Source organism: Ornithorhynchus anatinus, chromosome 8 (assembly GCF_004115215.2).
Source record: "Ornithorhynchus anatinus isolate Pmale09 chromosome 8, mOrnAna1.pri.v4, whole genome shotgun sequence".
Taxonomy (NCBI): Eukaryota; Metazoa; Chordata; class Mammalia; order Monotremata; family Ornithorhynchidae; genus Ornithorhynchus; species Ornithorhynchus anatinus.
Window position 1 is genome coordinate 37436686 of NC_041735.1, and position 27431 is coordinate 37464116.

A 27431-nucleotide genomic window follows, 5' to 3' on the forward strand; every position below is an offset into this window, starting at 1 on the left:
AATGGTGTCTTAGGCTGCAGTGTTCTGCACGCAGAAACACTCGATCAATACCACTGACTGACTGAATGATTGTTGACAAAGATCCTTGGGCAAAATTTATGACCTGCCTCATGCTACCAATGCTGGCTTTGGGTGGGAAAGGAGGGCCTGCTCCTTTCTTTACAACTCTCTGCTTCTTCTGCCAAACCCCAGGAGGGTCCCTGTCAACCAACGAGGACTAGCATTGTAGAACCTTGGAGAGGAGAAATGGACCCATCACTGCTCCTGTTTTATGTCACTTCTCCAAGGAGGCACCAATCCCGCCTCTGCTCCTACTGGACGGGGAGGGACGGGGGAATGAAGGGGACCAACTGCCAGGTAGGGAAGCAAGCAGTTCAGGAAGGGAAGGAGGGAAGCCAGGAGTCCAAGGCTTCTAAGAGTCAAGGCCAGTCCTGCTGGGGTTTATGCCCTCTCCAGGACATTAGATAGCCACCAGTGTTTCCCTTCCCTCTGGGAAGTCACAGCTGCTGGAGACCTTGCAGGAGCAATGGCAGGTCGACTCCATCCCAAGTACCCGATGACCCGAGGGCTTCCAGGAGCCTTGAATCATCATCGTCATCAATTGTATATACCGAGTTCCGCATACAGCACCGTATTAGGGCTCCAACAATTTCACAGAAGGAGGGGAACTGTCACTCTAATGGAATGAACCTGGCTCAGGAAGCTGGATCCCTACCAGATTCAACTTTGTGGAAAGGTTTCCCTCTTGAGGGGGCGGTGGCCAGCCCCCAACTAATAATGTTGGTATTTGTTAAGCGCTTACTATGTACTGAGCACTGTTCTAAGCGCTGGGATAGATACAGGGCGATCAGGTTGTCCCACAGGGAACTCACAGTCTTAATCCCCATTTTACAGATGAGGTAACTGAGGCACAGAGAAGTGGAGGGACTTGCCCAAAGTCACCCAGCTGACAAGTGGCAGAGCCGGGATACGAACCCACGACCTCTGACTCCCAAGCCCGCGCTCTTTCCACTGAGCCACACTGTTTCTCTAGGTGCACTAGGTGAGGGAATGTTATGGGAGAGGGCCCAGGCCAGTGGGTGGGAGGGGCAGGGTAGGGTACCCCAATTTATCCTGAGGTTGAGAATGACGGCCTCCTTCGCCTGACCCAAAGAGAATGCAGGGGAGGAGATGCCAAAATTCCTTTTGGGATGCTGGGAAAAAGAAATTAGGGAGGGGAGCTTGGAGGATATTCCCCCCCCCCCCATCCCTTTCCCTCAGAGAGTGGGGTAGTGGTGAGGGGAAGCTTTAACTATCATTTATATTTCCAAAGAAAGTTCCTCTGTGCCCCTTGTTTCACAGATCTACACAAGATTAGTTTCCAGGCAAGCAATGGAACCTAGGACTTTTTCCGCTTTTAGGGAGGTGGTTTCCTTTAAAAAAAAAATTGGAATGCAGGGGTTAACTTAGTATGAAGTTACTACTTCTCAGGCTACTTCGGGGCAAACTTCTGGCCCACATACTCGTTTCCTTAATGAGCAGAACACACCTACGTCTAGCTTTCTCAGGAGACACTCTCAGTTTCAGACCCTGCCTGCTCAAAAGCCAGAACTATTTGGCTGGCAAGGGTGTCTCCAAAGACAACTCATTCTCATCATTTTTGTGTGTGTGTGTGTGTGTGTGTGAATATATATTGGAAAACCTCCATAAGGGAACCAAAAGGAGTGACTCTTTGAGATGGCATGAAGGAGAAACAGCTGGAATGGGGCCCAAGACAGCTCCTGTATTTTTATTGCAGTATCCCAAGTGCTCTGCACACAGTTGAAGCTAAGTAAATACTGGTTGATGTAATGATGTGTAAAGAATTCCTGGATAATCACTTTTCATTTATTTACCTTTCCATTCTCTGGTGACTTCTGAACCCTGTCATTATTTCTTCTCTCTGCTCCCATTATTTATAAATACCTTTTTTGCTGGCCTGTCTCCTCCTCAGATTGTAAGCGCTTCAAGGGCAGGGATCATATCCTAGTCATCTAATGGACCCTTTCTCTAACGGTCCGAGCCCTCTATTAGAGGATGCATTAGCACCCCACAAATACGATTGGTGATGATGATGACTGAAGTGACCACAGTACCAGTTGAGCAGCAGCACAGACTGACAGACTGTATGAATGTCTGTCACTTGAACAATGAAAGCAACCCCACACTCCTGTGGACTGGGGAATTTTGTCTGAAAGGGACTAACTGAAGGAGAGTTAGTTCAGTTCTTGCTTTCTTCTTAGTAACACCTCTCTTAGTCAGACAGAGAGATGGTCATACCTGGACAGGAAGTAGCCAATTACCTTGGAAGAGGCTGAAACTTTTCCCTCCTGCTGACCTTTATTCCTGGTTTACTTTGAGTGGGAAATCACAGCCCCTGAACTAAACTGTCCTCGCCTCTGCATCAACAAAGCTCCAGGAAACACTGGCAAAGCCCTACCAGGCCACTGTTTGGGAAGAGCTGACCCAAGGATCCCCACGGGCCCCACAAAGAGAACCACGAGGAGGCAGGAAGGAACACAATTAACACAAAAGCCGTGCCTTGCTCCTCTGCTGCCTTTTTGGCTTGCCGGGGGGAGAACGGTCTCTCCTGTTGGGAGTGATCATTCAACTTAGATTCCAGGTGGGTCACAGAAAGGAGAGGTGCTTTGGGGAAGGTCAACCCCAGATTCTGCCGGCCACTGAATCTGGAGGACAGAGACTTCCCTGAGGGAGGCGAGCCCAACCTCTGTAGTCCCTACGGCACAGGACCGTCCTTCGCTGGAAGCCTTCCCCTGTAGGAGACAACCTTGGATCCCCTCTAAGCCACGAGCCCCGTTCCGGCAGGGGATACGCTCTGGTCACGGCAGGTAAATGCAGGAAACAGAGAGGAAGGCTGATGGTTGTGTTGATCTCCACATCTCTCTTTCCCTTCTCTGCTTTGTATTTAGGGTTCGGGGGGAGAAGGGAGGAAGTTCAATCTTGCAAACAGATCTGCCAAGGAACTGAAGTGCTGCCAACTGCTCATGAGGAAGAAGAAGGGACACTGCTCTGTCACCATCAATTTACGCAATATTAGCGTAATTATTGCTCTTAGAGAGGGGAGTTTTCTCCAGTGGAACACCTGGGTCTGTTCTCAATATATTAAAAGAGGACAGCGTGCGTGGGTGTGCGTGGGTGTGAATGCATACAAGTACCATGTGTACCATCTTCATTTTCACTTAAGCTGCAATAAATCGATAGACCTGAGAGGTGCTGACATTAGGCCCCGGTGATCTGCTCAGCTTGTAATTTCTGGGCTGGTCCCACAGAGCCTAAATATCTCAGCTCAGGGAAGCAGCTGCCACGCCATCACCACACCTGGCCCCCCTCAGCCTCTCCTGAGCTCAAGGCCATGGGGCTGCAGAGCAGAAAGAAGAGGGAGAGTCACGTACCGTTTCATCAGTGCAGATGGAGTGAACCTGGGTCCCAAACATCACTGACGTGAAGATGAGGAAAAGGAGGCCCTCAAAACACAGCAGGATGAGAAGAATCACTGTAGTGGGTGGAGAGAAAGAGCTGCATTCTGGAAAGAAAAAGAACAACACGGGTTTAGGGATTAAATAGAAGGGCTGCAGAATCAGCAGAATCACACACCTTGGATGCCTATCTTCTTGTTCGGTCTCAGGACAAATTCCCAACCGTCCCGCCCCTGGTTTGGGGTGAGGGAGGAGGGTAGCTGACCCTGAAGAAAAGCTGAGAGGTGAAAGGTGGGGTGGGTTCCCATCCATCCTTGAGGAGATCCTGCAGCTCCCTACCACTTGGGTTCGCCCCTAAGCTGAAGGGCTCCCAGGAGTCTGGGTGGAATCCAGGTCGATTCCAGGAATAGATGGGATGGAAGCCACGATCAGGCCGGATCACCCTTGGTCCTCCCCTGACAACCCTAACTCCACCAGAAGCCCCAGGACTAGGCTGATCTGCTCAGAGTCCTCTGGAATGGGGATGTTCTAGGGCCAGACTGTACCATCTTGGCCCCCATTCCTTCCTCCCTTCCCCCAGCCCCCCGACCTCAGTTCAGGGAAGTCCTAGGAACTCTAGACTTGTCGAACATTTCTTTGGCCAACCCTACCTTGCACATTTTGCTCACTGTTACCCTTCTCTCGCTCTTTCTCCCTCCACCTCTGCCCCGCACAGACTGGCAGCCAAAACACTGAGAGATCCTCCACAGATGCAAAAGAAACTGAACTAAGAGGTGGAGTTCATTAAGTCTGAGAGACTCTCAGACTGGGGGCCGGAAGGCCCAGCTATGCCAAAGGCAGGGGCCACGTTTGGTTCCCCCACTACGTGATCCTCGACCGCCGAATAGCTGCCCCGGAGAAGGAAAGAGGGTCAATGAGGTACGGAGCTCTGGGGTGAGAGGGAACAAAGAGAAGAGGAAATCTTTCCCTGCCCTGTAACGCAGAAGTCAAGGTGTCCATTAGACACCATGATGAGCTTACTGAGGGTGCAGAGTGAGGACTTGTGTCAAAGCATGTTCTATGTCACGTTGCAGAGGCGATACTTTCTATGCCATTTCTAAGCCTAAAGCAAGAAGGTAGGAAATGGTCTCCAGGGCTGGTCACTGGGGCCCAAATCCTTGCTGGGGAGTAGGCTATAAAGGGGGTGTGTTTGCAGACCACAGCCCAACGGTTCCTTGTTTTTCTCCTCATCTTCCTTATGATAAATCTTGGGCTCAATGCCAGAAAAATTAGTGTCCATGACAACTGATGGAAATAGGTCTCTCCTTTCTGTAACATCACACATCAATGCAGCGAAGATGAGTCGACTGAAAGGGGAGGGGAGTGGGGTGGGAAGTGCACAGAGAGCGAGAAAAGGCACAGGGACCAGGGAAAATAAGTCTTTTAATGACAGGGAGGTAAATAATAATCCTACTCCGACCTACCGAGTTTGGCAAAACATGGATTACAGGAAACTGTCTTTCAAAGCTGCAGGGCTGAGGAAGGAAAGCCCTCCAGTGAGGCTGAAGAGGATTTCTAAAGTCAAAGCCACTAATACTGTAGCCTTCTTTGAAATACTTTCCTTGCATTTGGTGTTTCTGGGTGGAAGACGCCCTAACGATCATCCAAGCAACACTTCCTACTTCTGTGTTTGCCTACTTTAGGCATTTAATTCTTTCAAAGAAACTAGAAAACATTTGAGGGAATGTTTTACTTTTGGTTTCACAAAAAATAGCCCCCCCAAACCAAACCAAAGTGCTTTCAGTTCTAGCCAATTCTCTTCGCAAAGATTAATTTATACAACAAAAACGACTAAATGTGAGGGTAACTTAAAAAAACTAGTTTTATCCCACATAAAGGAAAATTAACTGCTTAAACACTCATTTTGATTTAAAGTACTCTGGCATCAGGTGGAACAAATTGTCTCATACTCTAATACCTTGTCCAAAAGAGCAACTATCCCTTTTCTCTACCTTTCTAAATACTTATTTCCCTTGAGTTGATATCCTCACCCTGCCATCCTCCCTGTCCACCAGAGCGCTACTCAATTTTTGCTCTCCTCTGCCTGCATTTTCCACCATTGGTTTTCCAAACAGAAATGACAAATCATTATTTTTCTACCACTCTGAAACTAGGCTGGAAAGCTGAGAGGATGCTTTGCATCAACACTGACAGCTCCTTCTTATTTCTGTCTTAATAAAAGCTCCTAGGTGCAAAATCAAAAGCCGATGTGATGAGGCCTCCTCTTGACCCAGAAAAAACAACACCGGCTTTAATCCTGGGCAATGGGGGAAGGCACTTACTTGTCCAGTCTTCTTCAAAGCAGTACAGGAAATGAAATCCCACCATGATGAGGGCATGCAGGGAAATGAGTGCTATATACATCTGAAACAGGAAAAAACACGAAGACACCAGGTCAGGTCCCTATTCCAATGAAGAGTTTCCTAACAATACAGGTCATTAGACCCCAGAATGTGGTTTTCTTAATGGTACCTGTTAAGTGCTTACTATATTCCAGGCACTATAATAAGCACTGGGGAAGATACAAGATAATCAGACTGAACACGGTCCATGTCCTACCTGGGGCTCACAAGCTTAATCCCCATTTCGCAGAAGAGATAACTGAGGCCTAGAGAAGTGAAGTGATTTGCCCAAGGTCACATAGCAGACAACTGGCAGAGCTGGGACTAGAACTAAGGACCTTCTGACTCCCAGGCTTGTGCTCTATCCACTAGGCGGTACTGCTTCTTGATGGTTGCTGAAGGATTTGGTGGAGTATCCCTTCTTGGAACTCCTCAATAACAGGGTAGAGTTAAGTGTGGTGAAACCCTGGTTCAGGCTGAAGGCAGAAGACCTCTCAGGGTACAGATTTTACGAGGAAGGAGATACCCAGGGAGACAAATACAGAACAAGAAGAGAAACCAACACCAAACGACAGGCCAACATCCAACTCTCACTGGACATGGTGCAAGGAGGAGTGTCTTGCGGCAAATGAGGAAAGAACCTAGACCTAGAATCTAGACCTATAGGCACTGGCCATAAACGAGCTTAACTTGGTGTTTTATGACTGTAATCGCAACCCAGAACAGAGCAACTGCCCACGGGTAGGAAAGACAAACGTCTAGCTTAAATGAAGTATTTTAGTCACATCACTTACTGGGACAGGGCAAGCTATTCCCAAGGAGGACATGATTCCACTCATTTCCCTTCATCTGTGGATTTCTAAGTGGCTGGTTTGATTGACCATGGTCCCAATGAATATCGCTATTCTGAATGATAGCAATAATCATTCTTATCACTCAAATATTCCACACAAAGAGCTTTAAAGGAATTTCACTATTTCAAGAATGATAGGAAAATTCAAAGGAAACTTACTGTAAACAGTACAAAGTACTTCTGGTTATTCTCTCCTACGCAGTTATTAACCCACGGGCAGTGGTGGTCCATTTTCCGAATACACCTCTTGCAGACGCTGAAAAAAAATGAATCGGATGAATCAGATAAGCCTTACAGGGATCCATCCATTATTATAGACTGAATCAGGAAAATTAAGAATGTAACCCAGGGATTAGAGGAACATGGGATAAAACTAACCCACAATAGGAAAATGGAGGATGAAACAAGATAGTCCCTTGACCGGGGGAAAAATGGATCTTCTTTTATCCCAAGTTTTGAAAAAGAACATTGGTTGCCTCTCACCCATCTAGATTCTTCAAATTCACACAAAAAATGAGGGCATGCAGGTAAATGTGGGCAATATTCTTTCTTTAAATGACATTCGTTAAGCATATACTATGTGCCAGGCACAGTATTAAGTGCTGGAGTAGATACAAGCTAATCAATTTGAACACAGCCCATGTCCCACATGGTGCTCTTAATTCCCATTTTAGGTAACGGAAGCACAGAGAGGTTAAGTGACTCGTCCAAGGTGACACAGCAGAAAAGTGGTAGAGCTGGTTTAGAATCCAGTTCCTTCTGACTCCCAGGTTCATGCTCTATCCATTAGGCCACGCTCCTTCTCAGAAACAGGAAAACGGGGTGATTTTGAGCTGGTCTACCTAAATACCCTGAAGAAGAAGGAACAAAGAGTTGGGTTTGACTGAACTTCAGGGCTCAAAAGGCCACCAAAAAGGTCCTCAGATCCTCACTAGCAGCTGCACAATTAATAATAGTAATAATGATAGTATTTGTTAAGCGCTTACTATATGCCAAGCACTTTTCTAAGCGCTGGGGTAGATACAAGTTTACCAGATTGTCCCATGTGGGGCTCACAGTTTTAGTCCCCATTTTACAGATGAGGTAACTGAGGCACAGAGAAGTTAAGTGACTTGCCCAAAGTCCAAACAGCTGACAAGTGGCAGAGCCATGATTTGAACCCATGACCTCTGAGTCCCAAGCCCATGCTCTTTCCACCAAGCCACGCTGCTTCTAAATTATGTCTGGTATTGGGCCCAGACCATGATCCCACTGTCTGTAATATTTATTGAGTGCTTACTGTGTATATCTCACTGTGCAAAGCACTTGGGAAAGTATGCTACGACACAATTGGTAGACGTTCTCTGCCCACCAGGAGCTTATAGAGTAGATGGGGAGATAGACACTAAAATAAATTTCAGGTACATACGTAAGTGCTGTGGGGCTGAGGGTGTGGTGAATATCAAGTGTTTAAAAGGGTACAAATCCAAGTGCACACAGGTGACGCCGAAGACGGGGAGTAGGGGAAAAATGGGTTTAGTCGCGAAAGGCCTCTTGGAAGAGAGGTGATTTTAATAAGGCTTTGAAAGTGGGGGTGAGTGGTGGTCTGTCAGACATGAAGGGGTAAGGAGTTCCACACGGGAGGAAAGACTTGGGTGAGGGGTCAGCGGTGAAACAGATGAGACTGAGGTACAATGAGTAGGTTGGCATTAGAGGAACAAAGTGAGTGGGCTGAGTTGAAGTAGGAGATCAGTGAAGTAAGATAGGACGGAGAGAACTGTGTGAGTACTTTAAAACTAATGGTAAGGAGTTCCTGTTTGATGCGGAGGTGGATGCGCGACCACTGGAGGGAGGGTCTTGAGGTGTGAGGAGAAATGGACTGAATTTTGGGGTTTTTTTTCAGAAGAATGATCTGGGCAGCAGAGTTTGGACTGGAGCGAGGAGAGGCAGGAGGCAGGGAGAATAACAAGGGGACTGATTCAGTAGTCAAGAGGATATATGGTAAGTACTTGAATCAGCTTAGTAGCAGTTTAGATGGAGAGGAAAGGGCAGATTTTATTGATGTTGTGAAGGTAGAACAGGATTTGCTGAGAGATTGAATACATGAGTTAAATGAGAGAGATGAATCGAGATTAAAGCTAAGGTTATGGGTTTGTGAGATAGGGAAGGTAGTGGTGCTGCTGCTTTCCGTGTCGGTAAAGTGAGGGAGAGGACAGGATTTGGGTGGGAAGGGGAGGAATTTTGTTTTGGACACGATAAAGGTCCGGGGGACTGATGGACTGGGAAGACAGTTGGGCATGGAGAGTTAATTGGGAACAGGGAAAGAAAAGTTGGCAGCCTCATCTAATTTTCTGGTAATCTTTTCACCCCTTGCTCAAGAGATAAGACTATTTGGTTTCCAAGTGCTCTTCTGCCTCCTTTGCTACAAAATCTCTTGATAGGTTTACAAAGTGAGTGCAGGATCTGCCATGCAGTCGGGCTCTGGATACCTGTAAACGGAGGAAGACGTGTAGGTGTGTAAACAAGAATCGACATTAGGAACGTACCCTTCTCTTCCCCTTCCTCATTCCTACCCTCAACCCCACCCTCTAAGAGGAAGAACGATAAACACAGGAAAAGTGTGATTTCACAACAATCAGAACAAAGTTGCAAAGTGCAGCCAGATGAAGCAACCACACATACTTTAGGATGAAAGAAAATATGAGAGCAGGTCAAGAACTGGGAAAATACATAAAGAGCAGTTTCTGGCAACAAAGAAAACCAAAACTGAGGTACTAATTCTCAGCTCTTTGATACACAACCATTTTCTTAAATTCAGGTTCTGGGGAAAAGGAGCAGTTTTCCAATTTTGTACTTGACTGACCTGATTGCCCCATTCACGTTCTACCTTCATTCCAACCTTACACAACCTTGTGTTCATTAGTAATGGTTTCTGATCCAGGAAGAAATTTAATACTGGCACTCTTTGAAATGAGCTATTTTTAATCACTTACCGGGCCAGAGAAATCTAGTGAAGTTGTAGTCATTTCCATTCAGCTCTGAGTTTCTAAGTCACCATTTTGAAAGTATACGGGCTATACTTCTGTCTTCCATTCCCCCTCACCATGATTAGTTTTTTCCTGCAAGTTTGGGTAACAAGGATTTGCCCATTTGCTTGGGAAAATGATCTGCGCACACTATTATGCAGTGGTCCTGTTCAAGGTTAACAGGTTCAGATAACCAAAGATCATACTACCCTGGAGGCTACCGGGAAAGTAAGAGTGGCAAGGCAGGACAGGGTGAAACATTTCTGTCAGACTATGCAGATAACCTGGTTGGTTTCAGCTCCATAACTGTGCCTGCTGACTGGGATTAAACTAGAAGCAAAGTGCACTGAACCAAAACTGGGTCCACATAGGGAAAATGACTTTGCGAAGAGCAAACTGTCCCAAGCAAATGAAATTTCAGGCTACGTAGAAAAGGAGGAGGAGTAGATGTAATCCATATAAGCTTCCAACTGATGTTTCTTCATCATCAATAAAAAAGATGGATGCCGTTAATAACATCTTGGATTTTGGAGAGCACTTGTATTTCTAAATAATTCTACACTAGCTCATTTTTGCCTCACAACAACTCTGTGATATAGGTAGAGAAGCAAGGATTATTAACCTTTTTTGCAGAAGAGGAAAATGAGGTAAAGAGATGCTAAATATCCTGCCCAAGGTCGCACAGCAGGCTGGTAGCAGAGCTTGTACTGGAAGCTGAACCCTGGTCCTCTGGCTTCCAGATCAGGTACATTCCAAGCACTTAGTACAGTGCTCTGCATTTAGTAAGCGCTCAATAAATACTATTGAATGAGTGCTATTCCACCACACCATGCTCATCCACAACACTGCTGGGGGGCTATCAGCCTGCCTAGACGTCAATGACTCAGTGTTTATCATGGGCTAATTTTTTTCAATATCTTTATTAGTGAACTAGGCAGCGTGGAAAACACACATCTAATCTGCTGAAGATACCAGTTTGGCAGGGTTTCTAACACTTTGCCAAACAGGAATAAAATTCAAAGGGATGTATTTGGAATTAGTCCTATAAAAGCAGGATGAAATTCAACAGGGACAATTGCACAGTAACATACTTGAGGACAAAAAGCAAACAGCACAAAATACTGGATGGGAAAATACTAACTAAACACAAGGGCACTTGAGAAGGACTTGGGGGTTGTAGCTAACCAGAAGCTGAAAAGTAGTCAGCAAGGTAAGGTCATTATTATAAAAGCCAATATAATACTTGGATGTATCAAAAGGATGTCAACATTCAAAAGTTGGGAAATCCTCTATAATCTGCACTAGCCTGATCTTATTTGAGTAGAGTTTTTTACTCTAACTGCAGTCTCCCAAGTGGGTAACACAGCGTTCTTCACAGAGTTGGCACTCGATAGAGTCCACTGAATGAATAATGTCATTGATGTTGTTGGTCCAATGTTGAAGACCATATTACTGATTAAAGAAAAAGAAAATAGATTCTTTGAATAACATTAGTCAGCCTTGCTTAGGCTAGAGAAGAGAAAGCCAAGGATAACAATAACTTTTAACATTCTTTTTCTCCCACCTGCTCCTACTGATTATAAATCATACTTTGCCTGTCTCCTTCATTGGAGTATAAGCTCCTGAAGACAGGAAACACGTTTTCCATAACCTTCGAAGAGCCAACAAAAAGAAATGAGCTTAAATTAAAATGGGTGAATTTGGTTGGACAAAGTTCACTATCAGGGTGAGATAATCAATGGCACCTGCTACTAACATAGCTTCTCCATCACTGAAAGACCCTTTCGAGGACCCTTCTCTAATTATGAGGTTCTAGAAAATGAATTGATAAAGAACTTCATAAGAGCACTCTGTGTTCCTCCCCTTCCTGTCTCATCTATTACTCTCACTCAATGCCCCTCCCACCAGGCTACTCTAAGCTGTGGATGGCATCTCTCAAGTGGCTTTCAAGGTAACTGGGCTTGCCATTGTTCAAAAGCAGTACCGGGAGTAAGTTGAACTGGGAGAAACTCAGGCCTGATATAAGAAAAAGTCCCGAAACACATGTTCCAAGCCTGCCAGCCTGCCTGTTGTTCCAGTCACCGGCAGCGACAGCCCTGTCACGGGTGCCTTCTCCAGGGTGGGAAACAGGGGTCCCGCAGATCTTCGAGCTCAGCCTGGGTCTCTGACAAGACCTAGGAGTTTTCAGCTAAGGCAGAAAAGAGCCCAGATGGCTTTCTGGCCTTTAACTCCTAAAAACCTGCCCCCCTCCCAGTCTTCATCCCTCCCCAAAGTCCCCGGACCTTTTTCACTTCCTCATTCTGTTAGAATTTCTTCCCCCCGTAGCACTGTTCAACAGCAATACAGCGGTAGAGGGCCAAGTGTCGGGTGCTCATAAAGTGGGGCAAGAGGTTTTTCTGATAAGGGTGGGATCACCGGGTTGGAAGACCTGAGCTGAACGGCTCGTACAGGCTCTGACCGTCTCAACCCACCAATGGGCTTCAAGCCCACTAGGGGTTTTGAATCGGATCAGAGAGTTGCACCGTGACTTCTGTGTGTTTCTGGCCATTTGGTATTTTCTTGTAAATACAGACCCCAATTCATATCAAATATTGACATACCCATTAGTTCAAAACACTTCATTTCTGAGACAGGCTGGCGTTAAACACAGATGCTCAAGGGAAAGGTCATATTCTTGGAATTAGGAAGACAGTTTGAAAGACAGACTTTCTCTGGGCCCACGTTTTCCAACACAGAGCACAAGCAAGCAGAGTAGACGGTCATTAAAATTTTCTGCATCCAAAGAGAGGGTTTCTTGTAATGCCAAACCCACAAGGCAGCTCTATCTCTTATGCGGGTGGATTCTGTTTGACTAGAAGGCCAGGCTTTCATTTATCCCAAACTGTTGGCCCACAGAACTGCTCTGGCTCTGACACACCATTCAGAACTGCACAGATGTCGGCTCACATTTTCTGTGGCATGAATAAGTGACATGCACCATCGTTTTGGCTCATCTGAATCAGTGACTCTTGTTTAGCTTGAGCTGATTTGTTGCAGGAGAGCCAAGGAAAGCCTAATCTGGAGCGCCCAGTGAGTGGAGAGATTCCGGGGAGTCAGAGAGGAGAATGTAAAAAGGTGAGGGATGGCAAAGTGAGGAGAAAATGGAAGAGTTATGTTCATAGGCAAACGTTACAGTTTTACACACACATCGGGCTACTCCATTTAAGAACACCAGCGCTTCACAAAAGAATGTCCCTCCCCAGCCCCCGTGAATAGGAATATTTTCTGCCACAGCAATGGCATTCCCCAAACAGCAACTTTGCTGGCATATTTTCACTTTAAAGTATCGCCATCGCCTCTGGCCTGACACTGGTAGTGAATTACCAGGATCAGAGGTAGAAAATTGCAATTTTATTTTGCAACCTGAAACCTAAAGGCAGGAAAGACTGCTAAATGTTTTGTGGTTTCCTACAAGACTGCTTTAACATACCATCACATACAGCCTATAAATTACATTGTTAGAAAATAATTACACTATCAACAGTTTCTAGGAATCACAGCCCAGCTAGAAAATAATGGAGTGCCATTCCCACCCCCAGAAGTAGGAGTAAGGCACTAAACTCCTCCTTTCCCCAAACACAAACTGAGAAAAGTTTAATGAGGACTTGGCATTATAACTTGGTGGAGAAGGATGAAGGGGACCAAATAGAGAGTTTTTACCCTCTGAGCATTTTGATATTCACCCCAGTCCCACCACACTTATGAACATATCCTTCTTCTCTATTTCCCCTATCTGTAATTTATTTTAACATCTGTCTGTAAAGCTGTAAGCTCTGTGGGCAGGGATCATGTCTACCAAGTCTTGTATTGTACCTTCCCAAGCGTTTAGTACAGTGTTCTGCATATAGCAAGCATTCAATAAATACCATTAATTGAAGGGGGTAAGAGGAGGAGGAGAGGAGGAGGAGGAGAGCAGTGTGGGCACAATGCAGGGACAAAGAAAGTGCAGAATTACTATAAAAGTAGCTGTCAGTAGCCAACACGAATTGGCAGTCAGCATGCTAACTCAAGGAAACTCTTGGCCAATAAAGCTCTACCAGTTCCCCCTCATCCACGTGCCAGGCCAGCCTGGGGGCGAGACAAGGATGGCAAACCTCAGACATTCGAATCAATCCTGAACAAAAATGCTACAACGCCCTCACAAACCACAACTGAGCCTATATAAATTCAGAAGGCCGTCCCTTTTTTAATACTAAGGGAGTTAAATTTTAAACTCACCCAACGACAATTCAAATGTAATGCATAGCCCAAAGGTTTCTGGTCTCTCAAACTTCAACGTCTCTAAATAAAAAAAGTCAAACTCTACCTTCCCTACTCCCTTTCAAAAAAAAAAAAAAGGTCTGATTTTGTTGAATTCCTTACTCATTGTAGGATATTTTTTAACATTCTCGTTTCAGTCCGGCCCAGGTATTCTCAAATATTTAAAGCTTCAATTTCCTCAGAGACCCCCAAAGTTAACCAATACCTCCCAAAGACAGTCTTTTGGCTAAACCCTGGGCCCTTTAGAAGAGAAGGACGACAAGGAGCAGGAAGAGGAGGCTGGAGACAAATGGGGTAGATGTAATCGAGCATTCCTCCAGGGCTGCAAAGGTCAGTCTATACATCTCTCCCTTCCCCAGTTCCTCCTCTTCTCATCTCTCTGGGCTGGGTCCCTTCACTTTGATTTGATGTAAAAAGCATTTTCCAAGTCAGTGGCATTGAACACTCAGGGGAAAAACCTCAAGGCAAGCTATCTACATTGGGATTTTTACAACAAGGTTGTGGAGAAGCTGCCAGTTTCATGCACATTACTGGCAACAGAGTGAAAGAGCAACTCAGGCCCTAAAAGAATACAGTGAGCTTCTTAATCGGTCAATCAATTAATGGCATTTATTGAGCGCTTATTGTACAGAGCACTGTAATACGCACTGGGGAAAGTATAATTCAGTAGAGTTGGTAGGCCCGCTCCTTGTCCGCAAGTAATTTACTGTCTACAGGGGGACACAGACATTAAAATAAATGCCTATCTTAACCCTTCCCTCCTTCAGTCAGTGAATAAAAGATGCAAGCTCTTAGAGGTGAGGCCTGGGGGTTAGAGACCCCAAATGCCAGATGTGTGGATTGCACGAGGGTGAGGCCAATGGAGGTACCTGCAATGATGGGCTCTGTCAGGTTTGATGCTGCAGCACTTCGGACACTTGTATACCACCTGTCCTGGCTTGAGCTGTAAACTTTCAATGAATTCTTTTGTGGCATTTCCTTTGGGTACTGCACCCTGGAAACAAACAAAAAGGGGTGAGAGATAGTGGTGGGAAAAATGAGTGTACCCTCTTATTGCAAGACATTCACTTCCAAATATATTTGCACAGATAATAATAAATTTGCTTTAAAGAAGAGGTGCGTTGAAATGACGGATTGTGAACGTCAGTGAAATCTTCTAAAAAAGAACCTGTATAACTGCCACAATAAAAAAAAAATCCAACCACCCAATGACGCAAGCAAACCAACTAAAAGGGCAAATCAATCACAATGTGGTCACATATATGGCCGAGCAAACAATCGAAACAGAAAATCCTGAATTCTAACCTAGCCTCATTTTGCCTGATTTCTGAACCTCTAAATATCTTACCTTGGTAGTGTCCCAAAAGAGAGCTTGTGAACACTGGCCTGTCAAAAAAGGGCCAGAGAGAAAATCTGTTTATACTAACAAAAAAAAAAAAAAAAGAAACTAGATTAAGAAAAGGTGCTATCTGCCATTCAACACGCTGGAAAAGGGGGTAAGGCTTCAGCCATTTGGAGTAGAAATGAGAGTATGTGAGTGCCTTGGGCTAAAAGAAATTTCTAAACTTCTTGAATCCTATGGACCCACATGTCTTTAGAATGATGTCCTATGTGATGATTTGGAACATTCTTACTGTAAAATAATTCTTTAAAATGTGTTTGAAAAATTTCAGGGCAACGACTAGCAATGAACAATTTGTTTGACTTTAATAGCATAATATTCCACATCTGTCCCACAATATAATGGGGTTTCAAAAGAGCTGTCCAAAAGGGGAAAGGTGTTACCAAAATAAAGAGAGGATTTATGGGGCCGTTAGTCAAAAAAGTTGACGAGCCACTTACTTTCTCAGTTACAGTAAAGGAAAAAAATCCACTAGGGACTAAGATCAAGTGTTTAGTACAGTGCCTGACTCGTAGTAAGCACTTAACAAATACCATAAAAAAGAATCTATTTAGTACAGGAACTTGTATTATGCAGTGGTTGTGTTCTTGAAAAACCTGCCATTATCAGGAAAAATTGTGTTATTTGATTCTTTGGGAATTAATGGGTTAGAAGGCAGATGCTTCAGAGACATCACTGCGAGTGACATTCTCCTATATGGATTTCTAGATGTTTGTTCTGTCCATATTTAGCAGAATGCTTGACACTCACTTACTTTCCTGCATAAAATACAGTAAATTTGCCAAGACACAAAGAACACCAAGTACCAGACAGCATGGTGCCACGCAGTTAGGGCTGAGAGGTTTACCAGCACAACACCTGGACTGCTGCCATGTGCAGGTTCACAACCGTCTCTTCCTAAACTGAATTACCTGCACCAATTTACGGGTTGTATAACAGCAGACCAGATTTAAGTCATGGGAACAACATCCCCACATTCTTCCATCTCGTATACAAATTGAGTACGAAAAACAAGTTATGGCAGAAATGGGTCATTTGACTATATTCATGAATGAGAGGTCCATAGGAAAAATTAGGAATTCCAGATGGTACAATTCCACCCATGTGGAGGGCAAGCCCTGTTCTCTCAAACAGCCTTTAGTTCATTGTCGGAGACCAGATCCTGGGATCAGTGGACCATTGCTTAGGTTATGCTAAGCTTACTTGAATAAAATGATTTTCACCTGAGAAACCCATTCATCATTCCCTCTGAGAAAACTGCCCTGGATCATGAATCTTCCCCATGATCTCTTAGAAGAGAAAGACACTGCCTTTGGGCTTTCTGTAGTTTCCCCAATCCCCCCAATCTCATTGTTCATTGTGGGGGGAACTGTGGCAGAAAGTGGTTAAAGAAAATGTGGGGTCAACTTTGGTTTCTATTCTGAATAACAGGGTCTCCAGTAAGAGAAAAATCTACTCATGAAGCCAAGCCACCTCTCAGCCTCCAAACTGAAAGCGCTTAAGGGGCAAAACGGCAGGTGTTATTTCCTCTCTAAAGAATCTAGAAAGAAGTTTTAAGTACCCATTTGCAGGGAAAAGAAGGTGTGAACTGTAAAGGCACACTTCTCAGGCAATAAAGGAAAAAAGAAGCATAGAATTTAAGCAAACAGTAGGGTAACGGTAGGTAATGTGTAAGCAAAAAGATTCCTTCAGGCCAGCATTCTAAATCTGGAAACCCAAGGCCATGTGACTCCCGAAGGGATATTGGGTAGCCCAAGAACAAATACTCATGGAAAACTTTTAAAGGCTTTTTCCTCTGTGATCTTGTTTAAATGCCCTGCTGATTCATGCTTCTCCTTTGCCGTCTGAATACACAGATTTTTGCCCTTAAAATTCTTAGTCTGAAGGTTTTTCAGTTTCTTATATATGGATTTCACAAAATCACACCTTCTGAGGAGGATCTGGGCTGCTCACGGACCGCTTTAAATGAAAGTACACTTCAGAAACCAGAGAGCAGTGCTCACTGCTATTGTTCCCGAAGTGTCTGTGTGAGGTTTTGCCAGAGACTCATGCTCGGGTACTGGAGAGGACTTTGGGGTCAAGCAAATTGGTTGGAGGATGCGTTCCAAGTAGCAAGGGCAAGGAATTCCCGAGAAGAGAAAAGAACACTGAGGAGTAGGGTGAGGAGACTTCCATATACAGAGGCAAAAAAGAAATGGTGGCAGAATGAAAGCAGGTGCCAAAGAGAGTCTGGACAGGACACATCGACGTAGGCGGTGACATGGTAAAGGGTAAAAAAGAAAGTCTGAATTGTCACGAAAACACAAAAAACTGATAACTCCTCTTTAAAGAAGAGCAGAGCCTCTGGAAAGGAGAATAAGTATTACACGGATCGGCACGGAAGGACAACACATGGAATACATGAAAATGCAGGAATCCTCTGACAGCACCGTCTAGTCAGTTAATCACCATTATTTCAGCTTTTTTACAATTAGAGCTATCAGCAGGCGCTTAACTTTTTTAGAAGAGCTGACCTTAAAATCTGAATTCGTTTACATAAATTTGGGACTTCGCAGTAGCACAGGGAGGAGAGAGTCAGATTATAAAGCACAGCGTTTAACGTGCATAAATGAGGTATGGGGGAGGGACACTATTCCAGGAAACACATTCCAGTTAGAGATATTTAAATTTATATCTCAGTGAGTTTGAGCTCACTTGAGTTAAATGTCTAAAGGTTGAGTAGTTACCGGAGGTTACAATTTTTCCTTGCTATTTTCTGTCATGCCTTCCTCTGTCTCCTGATTTTTAAAACAAAGTGATGTTTCTTTAAGCTATACTTCAAAGAGGTATCCAATTCCCAATGATTCCCAATGCTGGGATTTGGCTGCATTACAGCAGGCAATCTAGCGGGAGCTCCCAGAACTTTCCTCAGTGTTGTTTCAATGATACTTTCCCTATATGCACACTTAAATTTCACAGGCATAATGCACGGCTTGATTAATTAGTCAGCCTTGCAAATTAGGTCAGAACATTTTCAAGCCTTCAAAATTTTTCACCTGCATTAACCCACCTACAGTGCCCTCCCCTACTGATCCAGCAAGGCCTAACGGAAAGACCCCAGATCTGGGAATCAGAGGATATGGGTTCTAATGCTGGATTTACCACCTGCTTGCGGTGTGACCTTGGGCAAGACACTTAACTTCTCTGTGCCTAGGTTGCCTCAACTTTGAAGTGGGGATTCAATACCTGTTCCTCCTATTCTGTGAGCCCCACGTGGGGCAAGGGCTGAGTAAGATCTGATTATCTTTTATCTTCTCCAGTGCTTCCTCCAGGGCTTGGCTCATAGTAAGTGCTCAACAAATATCACCTACTATTATTATTATTATTACTTATTCCATTTCCCTTCTTCTTTCCAGTCAAGCATTGCTGCTCATTTTCCGATTTGCACATCAGACTACATAATTTACACCTGGAGTTCTCCCATAAAAGACAAATTATTCTAAAAATATACTTTTCTTAAAGTTCAAGATGTGGAAAAAATGATTCGATTTCTTGTATACCCTTTGTCAGATTTCCTAAAGACCCCATGAATGTGTTAATCAGCATAGCTAAATTAATATCTGTGAACTGATGTGATACTACAGAGTGTTATTTATATCAGTAATCCTACTGAGGCTATGTTATACCTAAAATGAGTACTGTGGGCAACAGAGAGAACAGGAAGGAGGGGAGAGAAGTGAATCAATTAGACCCAGGGCTTCCATCTGGATTCCAGAATAAAAGTGCAGAGTTGAGAGGGCTGCCCAGAGAGATAGGATGCAGAGAACCCGAGAAAGGCAGAGGGTATGTATGCTCAGAACAGTTGAGAAGGGCAAGAAGAAGTGAGAACTTAAAAACCAAATGGAGACTGAAAATAGGAACGGGTGCAGATGGAAAGATGGAGAGAAGGAAAGGAAGCCAAGCTCTTGGATTAGCTCTGATGCTCACTCAATCTCCACAGTACTTAAGTATATACCCTTACATGCTACTATTTGCCCTTTCCCTAATCTATTCTAATGCCTGTCTTCTCCTGAAGAATGTAAGTTCCTTTTGGGCAGGGATCAGTGTCTACTAACTCTATTGTAATGCACTTCTTCAAGGGCTTAGTACAGTGCTCTGCACACTGTAAGCACTCAGTAAATACCATTAATTGATTAGCAATGAAATGTTTCTAAGCAAGTGATATGGACTGGGGGAAAAGAGTAAGCACCCCCTACTCCCCGCCCGACAGAATTCCTCAGTTATGGAGTGTTTGGGTTTTAGGGCTCTTTTAGGTCACATCCTCAACCTTCTTAAAGTAAATTGTGTTTTTACATTCCCTGAAACACCACGTCTAGACTTTCTGGGGAAAAATCACTTCCTTACTACATCTAATCAAATTAGACTAAAAATGACAGTGTTCGTTTTAAACGTAATGAGGTTTACACATCACATATATACTACACAGAGTTATTTGAGTATGTTCATACACACAAAGCCATTTCAAATGGCTTCAAACCACTGGAAAGAAGCTGGGCATAGCTAATTTCATTTTACTTGCTGGCAACTACAGATCTGCACAAATATCATAATTAAAAGTGGGATGTCACTCCTGAGAAGAAACAAAAGTTAAGACCAATCCAAAATGGCCATAGCTGCAGTCCCTACTCAAGCAGTACAGCCAAGTTCCAAACTTCCTCTGTCATCTTTGGAATGAAGAGGCCAAATTTCTCAAAGTTGTTTTGGATGCCCAGCTTATTGTCATCAAATCTATGACAAAGGACCCCCGTGATCTGCTACGCCTGGCATGGGTGACAACCACCTCCTCGGGAAGGATACTGTCAAAACCGTCTGGCCAGAAATGCAACTACCAGCCAGTCACGCATTTGTAGTGAGACTGCAGTCAAATCATCGGATTCTCACCTCACTGGGTCACCTTGTCAATTTAACAGAAAGCAGACCTATGGACGTAGTCAATTCCACTCGGCTCTGGTTCAAACTCAGCTACAAAGGGGTCTATTTATAGACGCAAACCTGTTTTCCCTTAGCCATTTCAGGAGAAAACCAGAATGGCAGCTCAACCAAAGCCTGACATTAATGATCACGATGTGTTGCTTTTTTTTTTCCCACCAGAGCCTGCTTCTACCAGTCAATCAATCATTTGATAGTATCTTTTTGAGGTGTCTGGACAGGAATGGGAGAAGGGAGGTGGAGGGAGAGCTAGATGAAGCAGTAGGATCCAGGGAGGTTTTTTTTTTGGGTCAGAGGAGACATGAATATGTTTGAAGGCAGTGAGGAGGAGCCATTAGAGAGCAACCAGTTGAAGATTGTAGTCAAGGGGTGTCAGGAGGGTGGGTCTGTGTTTTTAAGAGGTGAGAAGGGGTGAAGTCAGAGGCGCGGATAGCTGGGGAAGATCTCCTGAAAATGGCTGGGGATGATGAGAGTGGAAATGGGATTTAGAGGAGAATGAGAAGAGGAGCTCACTTCTGAGGGTTTCAATTGTGCCAATAAAGTAGTCGGCAGCGGCATCGGAGGGGGGGAGGTGGGGACACTGGGGGAGTTTCCAGGGGGAACTAAAGGCCTGGAATAGTTGGTGAGGGCAATGGGCATGGGAGTCAACGAGAAAAGAGAAGGCAGGAGAAGGCAGAGTAACTATAGGTGCGGATGAATATAAGATGGCCAAAGTTGGTCTGATGTCAGGATTTCCACAAACAGTGCTAAAAGGCATGAGTGCAGGAGTGAAGGAAGTGTACTGTGGAGGTGATCCGGGGCTGCGAGGCTGGGAGAGGTCGGTGGTACGGGACTGACAGAGGGACAGGGAGGAGAGGGAGTTGACTCCGCCGGACAGGATGGAGTAGATTTGAACGTCAAGAGAGGGGAGGTGGGGTAGAGATTCCAAATGGAGCTTGATGGCCAGGGATGATTATAGAGTTGGAGAGATCAGAGCTCTCTGTTGAGAGAGAAGACAGTCTGGTGGAGTTGGGGGCTCTGGGAGAGAAGGCACATTAGGAAGCTGTGATGGCAGTGTGGGATTTCAGAACTGGTGAGGTTAGAGATGGTCCAAAGACTTGTGGCGATGAGATCCACTGTCTGACTCAGTGGGTGAGGGGGAGGTGGGGAGAGCTGAGGAGCGAGAGGAAGTGGGTTGCTGGAGGGGTCTTCAGGAGGAACATCCATATGGGGGTAAAAATTCCCAAGCACCAGTAGAGAAAAGGAAGGCGAGGAAAGCATGAAAATTTCAAAGAAAATTGGTGATGGGGCCTAGAGGGTTGTACATGACTGCACCTAGAAATTGTAGTGGATGGTAGAAGCAGATGATGTGGGCTTCTCAACAGTCACTCATTAAGGGCAATGGCTCCCAAACCTCTTGTCCCAAGGCCCCCAAATCCCATTTCTATATTTTTGTTACACCTCCTGTAATATAACTAGGCAGCCGTATCAAACCCATTTTTTCAATGGAAGATTTTAAATGAATAATTTTAGACTTTCCCATTTACTTTTAAATTGAAGAAATACAAATTGTCCACTTCTGCTCATTACCATGTATTTTCAAAAACAAATCTGCATTTGTTTTCGATAAACAAAATTGGATCCTGAAGAATACCAAAAACAAAGAATGCTTTAAACTTCCCTAACCACTTTCATTCGTCCTTCTCACTGTGCCTCGATCTCACCTGTCTCTCTGCCGACACCTGGCCCACGTCCTACCTCTGGCCTGGAGACGCCCTCCCTCCTCAAATCCGTCAGACAATTATTCTCGCCCCCTTCAAAGCCTTGCTGAAAGTCCATCTCCACCAAGAGCTCTTCCCACACTAAGCCCCACTTTTCTTCATCTCCCACTCCCTTCTGCGTCAACCTGGTTTGCTCCCTTTGCTCTCCCCCCCTCTCCCCACCCTATAGCACCTAAGATGCCTGTTTACTTGCACTGATGTCTGTCTCCCCTCCCGTTCTTCCCCTGCCTGCCTAGGTTTTGAGCTCACTGTGGGCAGGGACTGAATCTCTTTATTGCTGTATTGTACTTTCCCAAGCGCTTAGTACAGTCCTCTGCACACAGTAAGTGCTCAGTAAATACGACTGAAATGAATGAATGAATACGCAGGAACCAAATGGGTCTAAGGGGCTTCACAGGTGTCTTTCAGCCAAACACAATGCCCAATTCTTCTTTTAACTGTGAGTCTTTTCTTACACGGGTGGAAGAAAAGCACCACATTTCTTTTATCAGTTTTAAGTAACTCTTGCAGCGTGGCCTAGGGGACATGGGCTTGGGTGTCAGGAGACCTGGGTTCTAATTTTGGCTCTGCCCCTTTCCTGTTTGTGAGATCTTGGGCAAATCACTTAACTTCTATGGGCTTCAGTTTTCTCATTTGTTAAATGAGGATTAAATACTTGTTCTTCCCTGTAGGATATGGACTGTGTCCAACCTAGTTATCATGTTTCTGACTACTCTGATAATAATGATGGTATTTGTTAAGCGCTTATTATTTGCAAAGCACTGTTCTAAGCGCTGGTGCTAAGTCCAACACTTGACACATAATAAATGATTAACAAATACCATGTGTTTATAAGAAAATAGTCTCAATCCCCGTAAGGTTTTGGTGAAGGGGAAAAAAGACGTATTGAATACTGTCAAACTATAAAAAGAGATGTCCCTTTACTGATCTATTTTAACTGTTTTAGTTTACATTCTGATTTTTTTCCCAGTGTCTTTGCCTATCCCTTTTGGGATATTTTTATTCATTTTTATTTTTTATTTTTAAGAAAACACCAGGCTTTCACTTGGGATTATTATTAATGGTTCTGCACATTAAAACTTCTTAGTGGTCATTATGACACTCCTCTGGGGAAACAGTGTTAGAATTTGGTTCTGTTTTCTAAAGGTGCATTCATGTTTGGCCAGTAATTCTCATCTGGTTCCTGATAATTACTTGTTTGGCTTTGCTGATTACAGAGGCAAAAGGATTTATTTATTAGCAATTTGTTCATTAGCTTATGTAAGAAAAATTGTGGTAATGGGCAGTAAATGAATCACAATTGGAAGGGATGTAATGGCAAGACGGAGAAGAGAAAGAGAGTTAATTCTACTCGGAAAGATTCATTCATTCATTCAATAGTATTTATTGAGCGCTTACTATGTGCAGAGCACTGTACTAAGCGCTTGGGATGAACAAGTCGGCAACAGATAGAGACAGTCCCTGCCGTTTGACGGGCTTACGGTCTAATCGGGGGAGACGGACAGACAAGAACCATGGCACTAAACAGCGTCAAGGGGAAGAACATCTCGTAAAAACAATGGCAACTAAATAGAATCAAGGCGATGTACAATTCATTAACAAAATAAATAGGGTAACGAAAATATATACAGTTGAGCGGACGAGTACAGTGCTGTGGGGATGGGAAGGGAGAGGTGGAGGAGCAGAGGGAAAAGGGGAAAATGAGGCTTTAGCTGCGGAGAGGTAAAGGGGGGATGGCAGAGGGAGTAGAGGGGGAAGAGGAGCTCAGTCTGGGAAGGCCTCTTGGAGGAGGTGATTTTTAAGTAAGGTTTTGAAGAGGGAAAGAGAATCAGTTTGGCGGAGGTGAGGAGGGAGGGCGTTCCAGGACCGCGGGAGGACGTGACCCAGGGGTCGACGGCGGGATAGGCGAGACCGAGGGACGGCGAGGAGGTGGGCGGCAGAGGAGCGGAGCGTGCGGGGTGGGCGGTAGAAAGAGAGAAGGGAGGAGAGGTAGGAAGGGGCAAGGTGATGGAGAGCCTCGAAGCCTAGAGTGAGGAGTTTTTGTTTGGAGCGGAGGTCGATAGGCAACCACTGGAGTTGTTTAAGAAGGGGAGTGACATGCCCAGATCGTTTCTGCAGGAAGATGAGCCGGGCAGCGGAGTGAAGAATAGACCGGAGCGGGGTGAGAGAGGAGGAAGGGAGGTCAGAGAGAAGGCCAACACAGTAGTCTAGCTGGGATATAACGAGAGCCCGTAACAGTAAGGTAGCCGTTTGGGTGGAGAGGAAAGGGCGGATCTTGGCGATATTGTAGAGGTGAAACCGGCAGGTCTTGGTAACGGATAGGATGTGTGGGGTGAACGAGAGGGACGAGTCAAGGATGACACCGAGATTGCGGGCCCGAGAGACGGGAAGGATGGTCGTGCCATCCACGGTGATAGAGAAGTCTGGGAGAGGACCGGGTTTGGGAGGAAAGATGAGGAGCTCAGTCTTGCTCATGTTGAGTTTTAGGTGGCGGGCCGACATCCAGGTGGAGACGTCCCGGAGGCGGGAGGAGATGCGAGCCTGAAGGGAGGGGGAGAGGACAGGGGCGGAGATGTAGATCTGCGTGTCATCTGCGTAGAGATGGTAGTCAAAGCCGTGAGAGCGGATGAGTTCACCGAGGGAGTGAGTGTAGATGGAGAACAGAAGAGGGCCAAGAACTGACCCTTGAGGAACTCCGACAGTTAAAGGATGGGAGGGGGAGGAGGCTCCAGCGTAGGAGACCGAGAATGATCGGCCAGAGAGGTAAGAGGAGAACCAGGAGAGGACAGAGTCCGTGAAGCCAAGGTGAGATAAGGTATGGAGGAGGAGGGGATGGTCGACAGTGTCAAAGGCAGCAGAGAGGTCAAGGAGGATCAGAATGGAGTAGGAGCCATTGGATTTGGCAAGAAGGAGGTCATGGGTGACCTTAGAGAGAGCAGTCTCGGTAGAGTGGAGGGGACGGAAGCCAGATTGGAGGGGGTCTAGGAGAGAATGGGAGTTAAGGAAGGAAAGATACCACTGTAACTTCCCTGGAAAGTGATGTAGTGTGGCCTAGTGGAAGGAGCGTGGGCTTGGGAGTTGGGGATCTGGATCTAATCCTGGCTCTGACACTTCTCTGCTGTGTGACTTTGGGCAAATAGCTTAGATCATCTATAAAATGGGGAAAAATACCTATTCTCTCTGACTTAGATTGTGAGCTCCACGTGGGACAGGTCTTTAGTATCCTATCTCATTATCTGCATCAACTCCAGCATTTACTACAGTGTGTGCCACATAGTAAGTACTGAAATACCATAATTATCATTATTATTATTCACAATCTGGTTGGGTCTCAGTTTCCTTTAGGGTAAAATGGGGTGGACTATACCTTCTTTCCCTATCTCACAGTGATGTGGTGTGGGAGGAATGAGCTAAGTCATATTAAAAGTACTTTGGAACTTTTTTTAATGTTCCACATATTCAAATATTAGAATTGTTTTTTATGGAAATCATTATCGTGAGACATGGGCAGACATATTAAGCTTGGAATTCTAGATCAGTGGGGGATGCTGATTCTGTGCCAACCCTTAGGAACTTACTTAGGTGGGGTTTTTGGAAGCAAGACCGAAAGAAGAGGCAGAGGAATCAATGCATAAAGAAATAAGCTCAGAAACAGCCCAGCTCCCATTGCCAAGGAGCGGGATCTTGGCCTTTGGAGAAACTGGAAGTCAGATGGTATGTTTGGTGACTGTGTGGGGGTGCTGGGGAGGGAAAAGGGGTGTGCTGGGAAGGGAGCGTTAGAGGGGAAATTGAGGGAAGAAGAACACATGCCTTGATATATTGCTGACCTCCTCTCCACTGCCTCTCCCACAGGGTAACACGGGCTAAAGCTCAAAGCTGATCTGCAGAACCCCCAAAGCTAAAATTCCTCCAAAAGACCCACTGGTCAAGAGCCAAGATGGGAAAGGATCGAGGTCCCCACCTCCTTCAGAACTAAAGCCACAATTCAATCTAGCCAAAGATTATGGGGCAGAGGAAGGGGAACAATGTTTAAAAAGGTGCGAAGTAGAGATGTGGGTGGGGCTGGCTGCCTAAAGAAGCAGGAGGAAAAACCGTGATAGAAATGAGATCTCTTTAAGAGGTGGGCCAGGAGAATAAGTTGCTCGCTTCAGCCATTCGGAGAACCTCTGAAGAGAAAAAACAGTCTCTTTTAGAAGACAGAAGAAAAGGCAAGTTCGCCGGCACTGTGAATCTAAAAGGCTACGGCACCTGGGTGCTTGGGGCTTGGATTTTCTGCAAGATATTATCATAATCAATGGTATTTATTAAGTGCTTACTTTGTGGGCAGCACTTTATTAAGCACTTGGGAGAGTACAGTACAACAGGGTTGATAGATATGTGCCCTGTCCACAATCATAATCAAATATTAACCTTACCCTTTCTCCCTACTTGCCCAAAGGACTGGGAATAGGAGGTCTACACCCCAATAATAATAATGTTGGTATTTGTTAAGCGCTTACTATGTGCCGAGCACTGTTCTAAGCGCTGGGGTAGACATAGGGGAATCAGGTTGTCCCACGTGGGGCTCACAGTCTTAATCCCCATTTTCCAGATGAGGGAACTGAGGCACAGAGAAGTTAAGTGACTTGCCCACGGTCACACAGCCGACAAGTGGCAGAGCTGGGATTCGAACTCATGAGCCCTGACTCCAAAGCCCATGCTCTTTCCACTGCGCCACGCTACTTCTCGTGCTGAGCACCCCAATCCACGACTGCTGCTTTCCTACGCCTTCCAGCGACTCCTCATCCAGTACTGCAAGACAACTTCTCCTCTTTGCCGATGTTTCTCAAACGGCGGTTCTATTACCTAGCCTTTCAATTTATTGTGTCACCCTTACCCCTTTCTTTGTTTCTGAAACTCCCATTTTGACACAATTAGAGCCGCAACGCAGGAAATCACCACTAAAGTGACCAAAAAGCCATCAAGCCCAGTTTTCTAAACTTGAGCTAATGATTTCAAAGTTGCTGTTTGCATATTAGCAACCCGGAGTGAGGATCAGATGGCATTTTCCTAAGAATATATAAAAGTACAAATAGTATTCTAGCTCTCTACACTGCAAACTTAAACACCAGCCATGAAATTCCCTGCAAGAGCAACAGGAATCCTGCCATATCACACCAGCATCTAATGCTAATTAGGTTCACGCTCTGATGAGTAGTATGTCTTCGATGTGACCAAGGAGACATTATTCTAAAACAGTCTCATTATTCCTCACATTTTGGAGCTTCGACATTCACGACCATGGTGATTCACTAAACAAAGGTCTTTT

At 45.1% G+C, this 27431-nt stretch overlaps 1 protein-coding gene across 3 annotated transcripts in view; it reads right to left on the minus strand.

The window, feature by feature from the left end:
• The window catches only part of ZDHHC3 (zinc finger DHHC-type palmitoyltransferase 3), a 54159-nt gene that overhangs the window by 11057 nt on the left and 15671 nt on the right, over positions 1 to 27431 (minus strand). For all 3 annotated transcript variants that reach the window (XM_029070523.2, XM_029070522.2, XM_029070524.2), the window contains 4 exons: positions 14863 to 14987; positions 6849 to 6945; positions 5777 to 5858; positions 3432 to 3562 (listed from right to left, as the gene is read on the minus strand). In XM_029070523.2, the coding sequence (XP_028926356.1) occupies positions 3432 to 3562; positions 5777 to 5858; positions 6849 to 6945; positions 14863 to 14987 (435 nt within the window). The remainder of the gene's footprint in view (positions 1 to 3431; positions 3563 to 5776; positions 5859 to 6848; positions 6946 to 14862; positions 14988 to 27431) is intronic.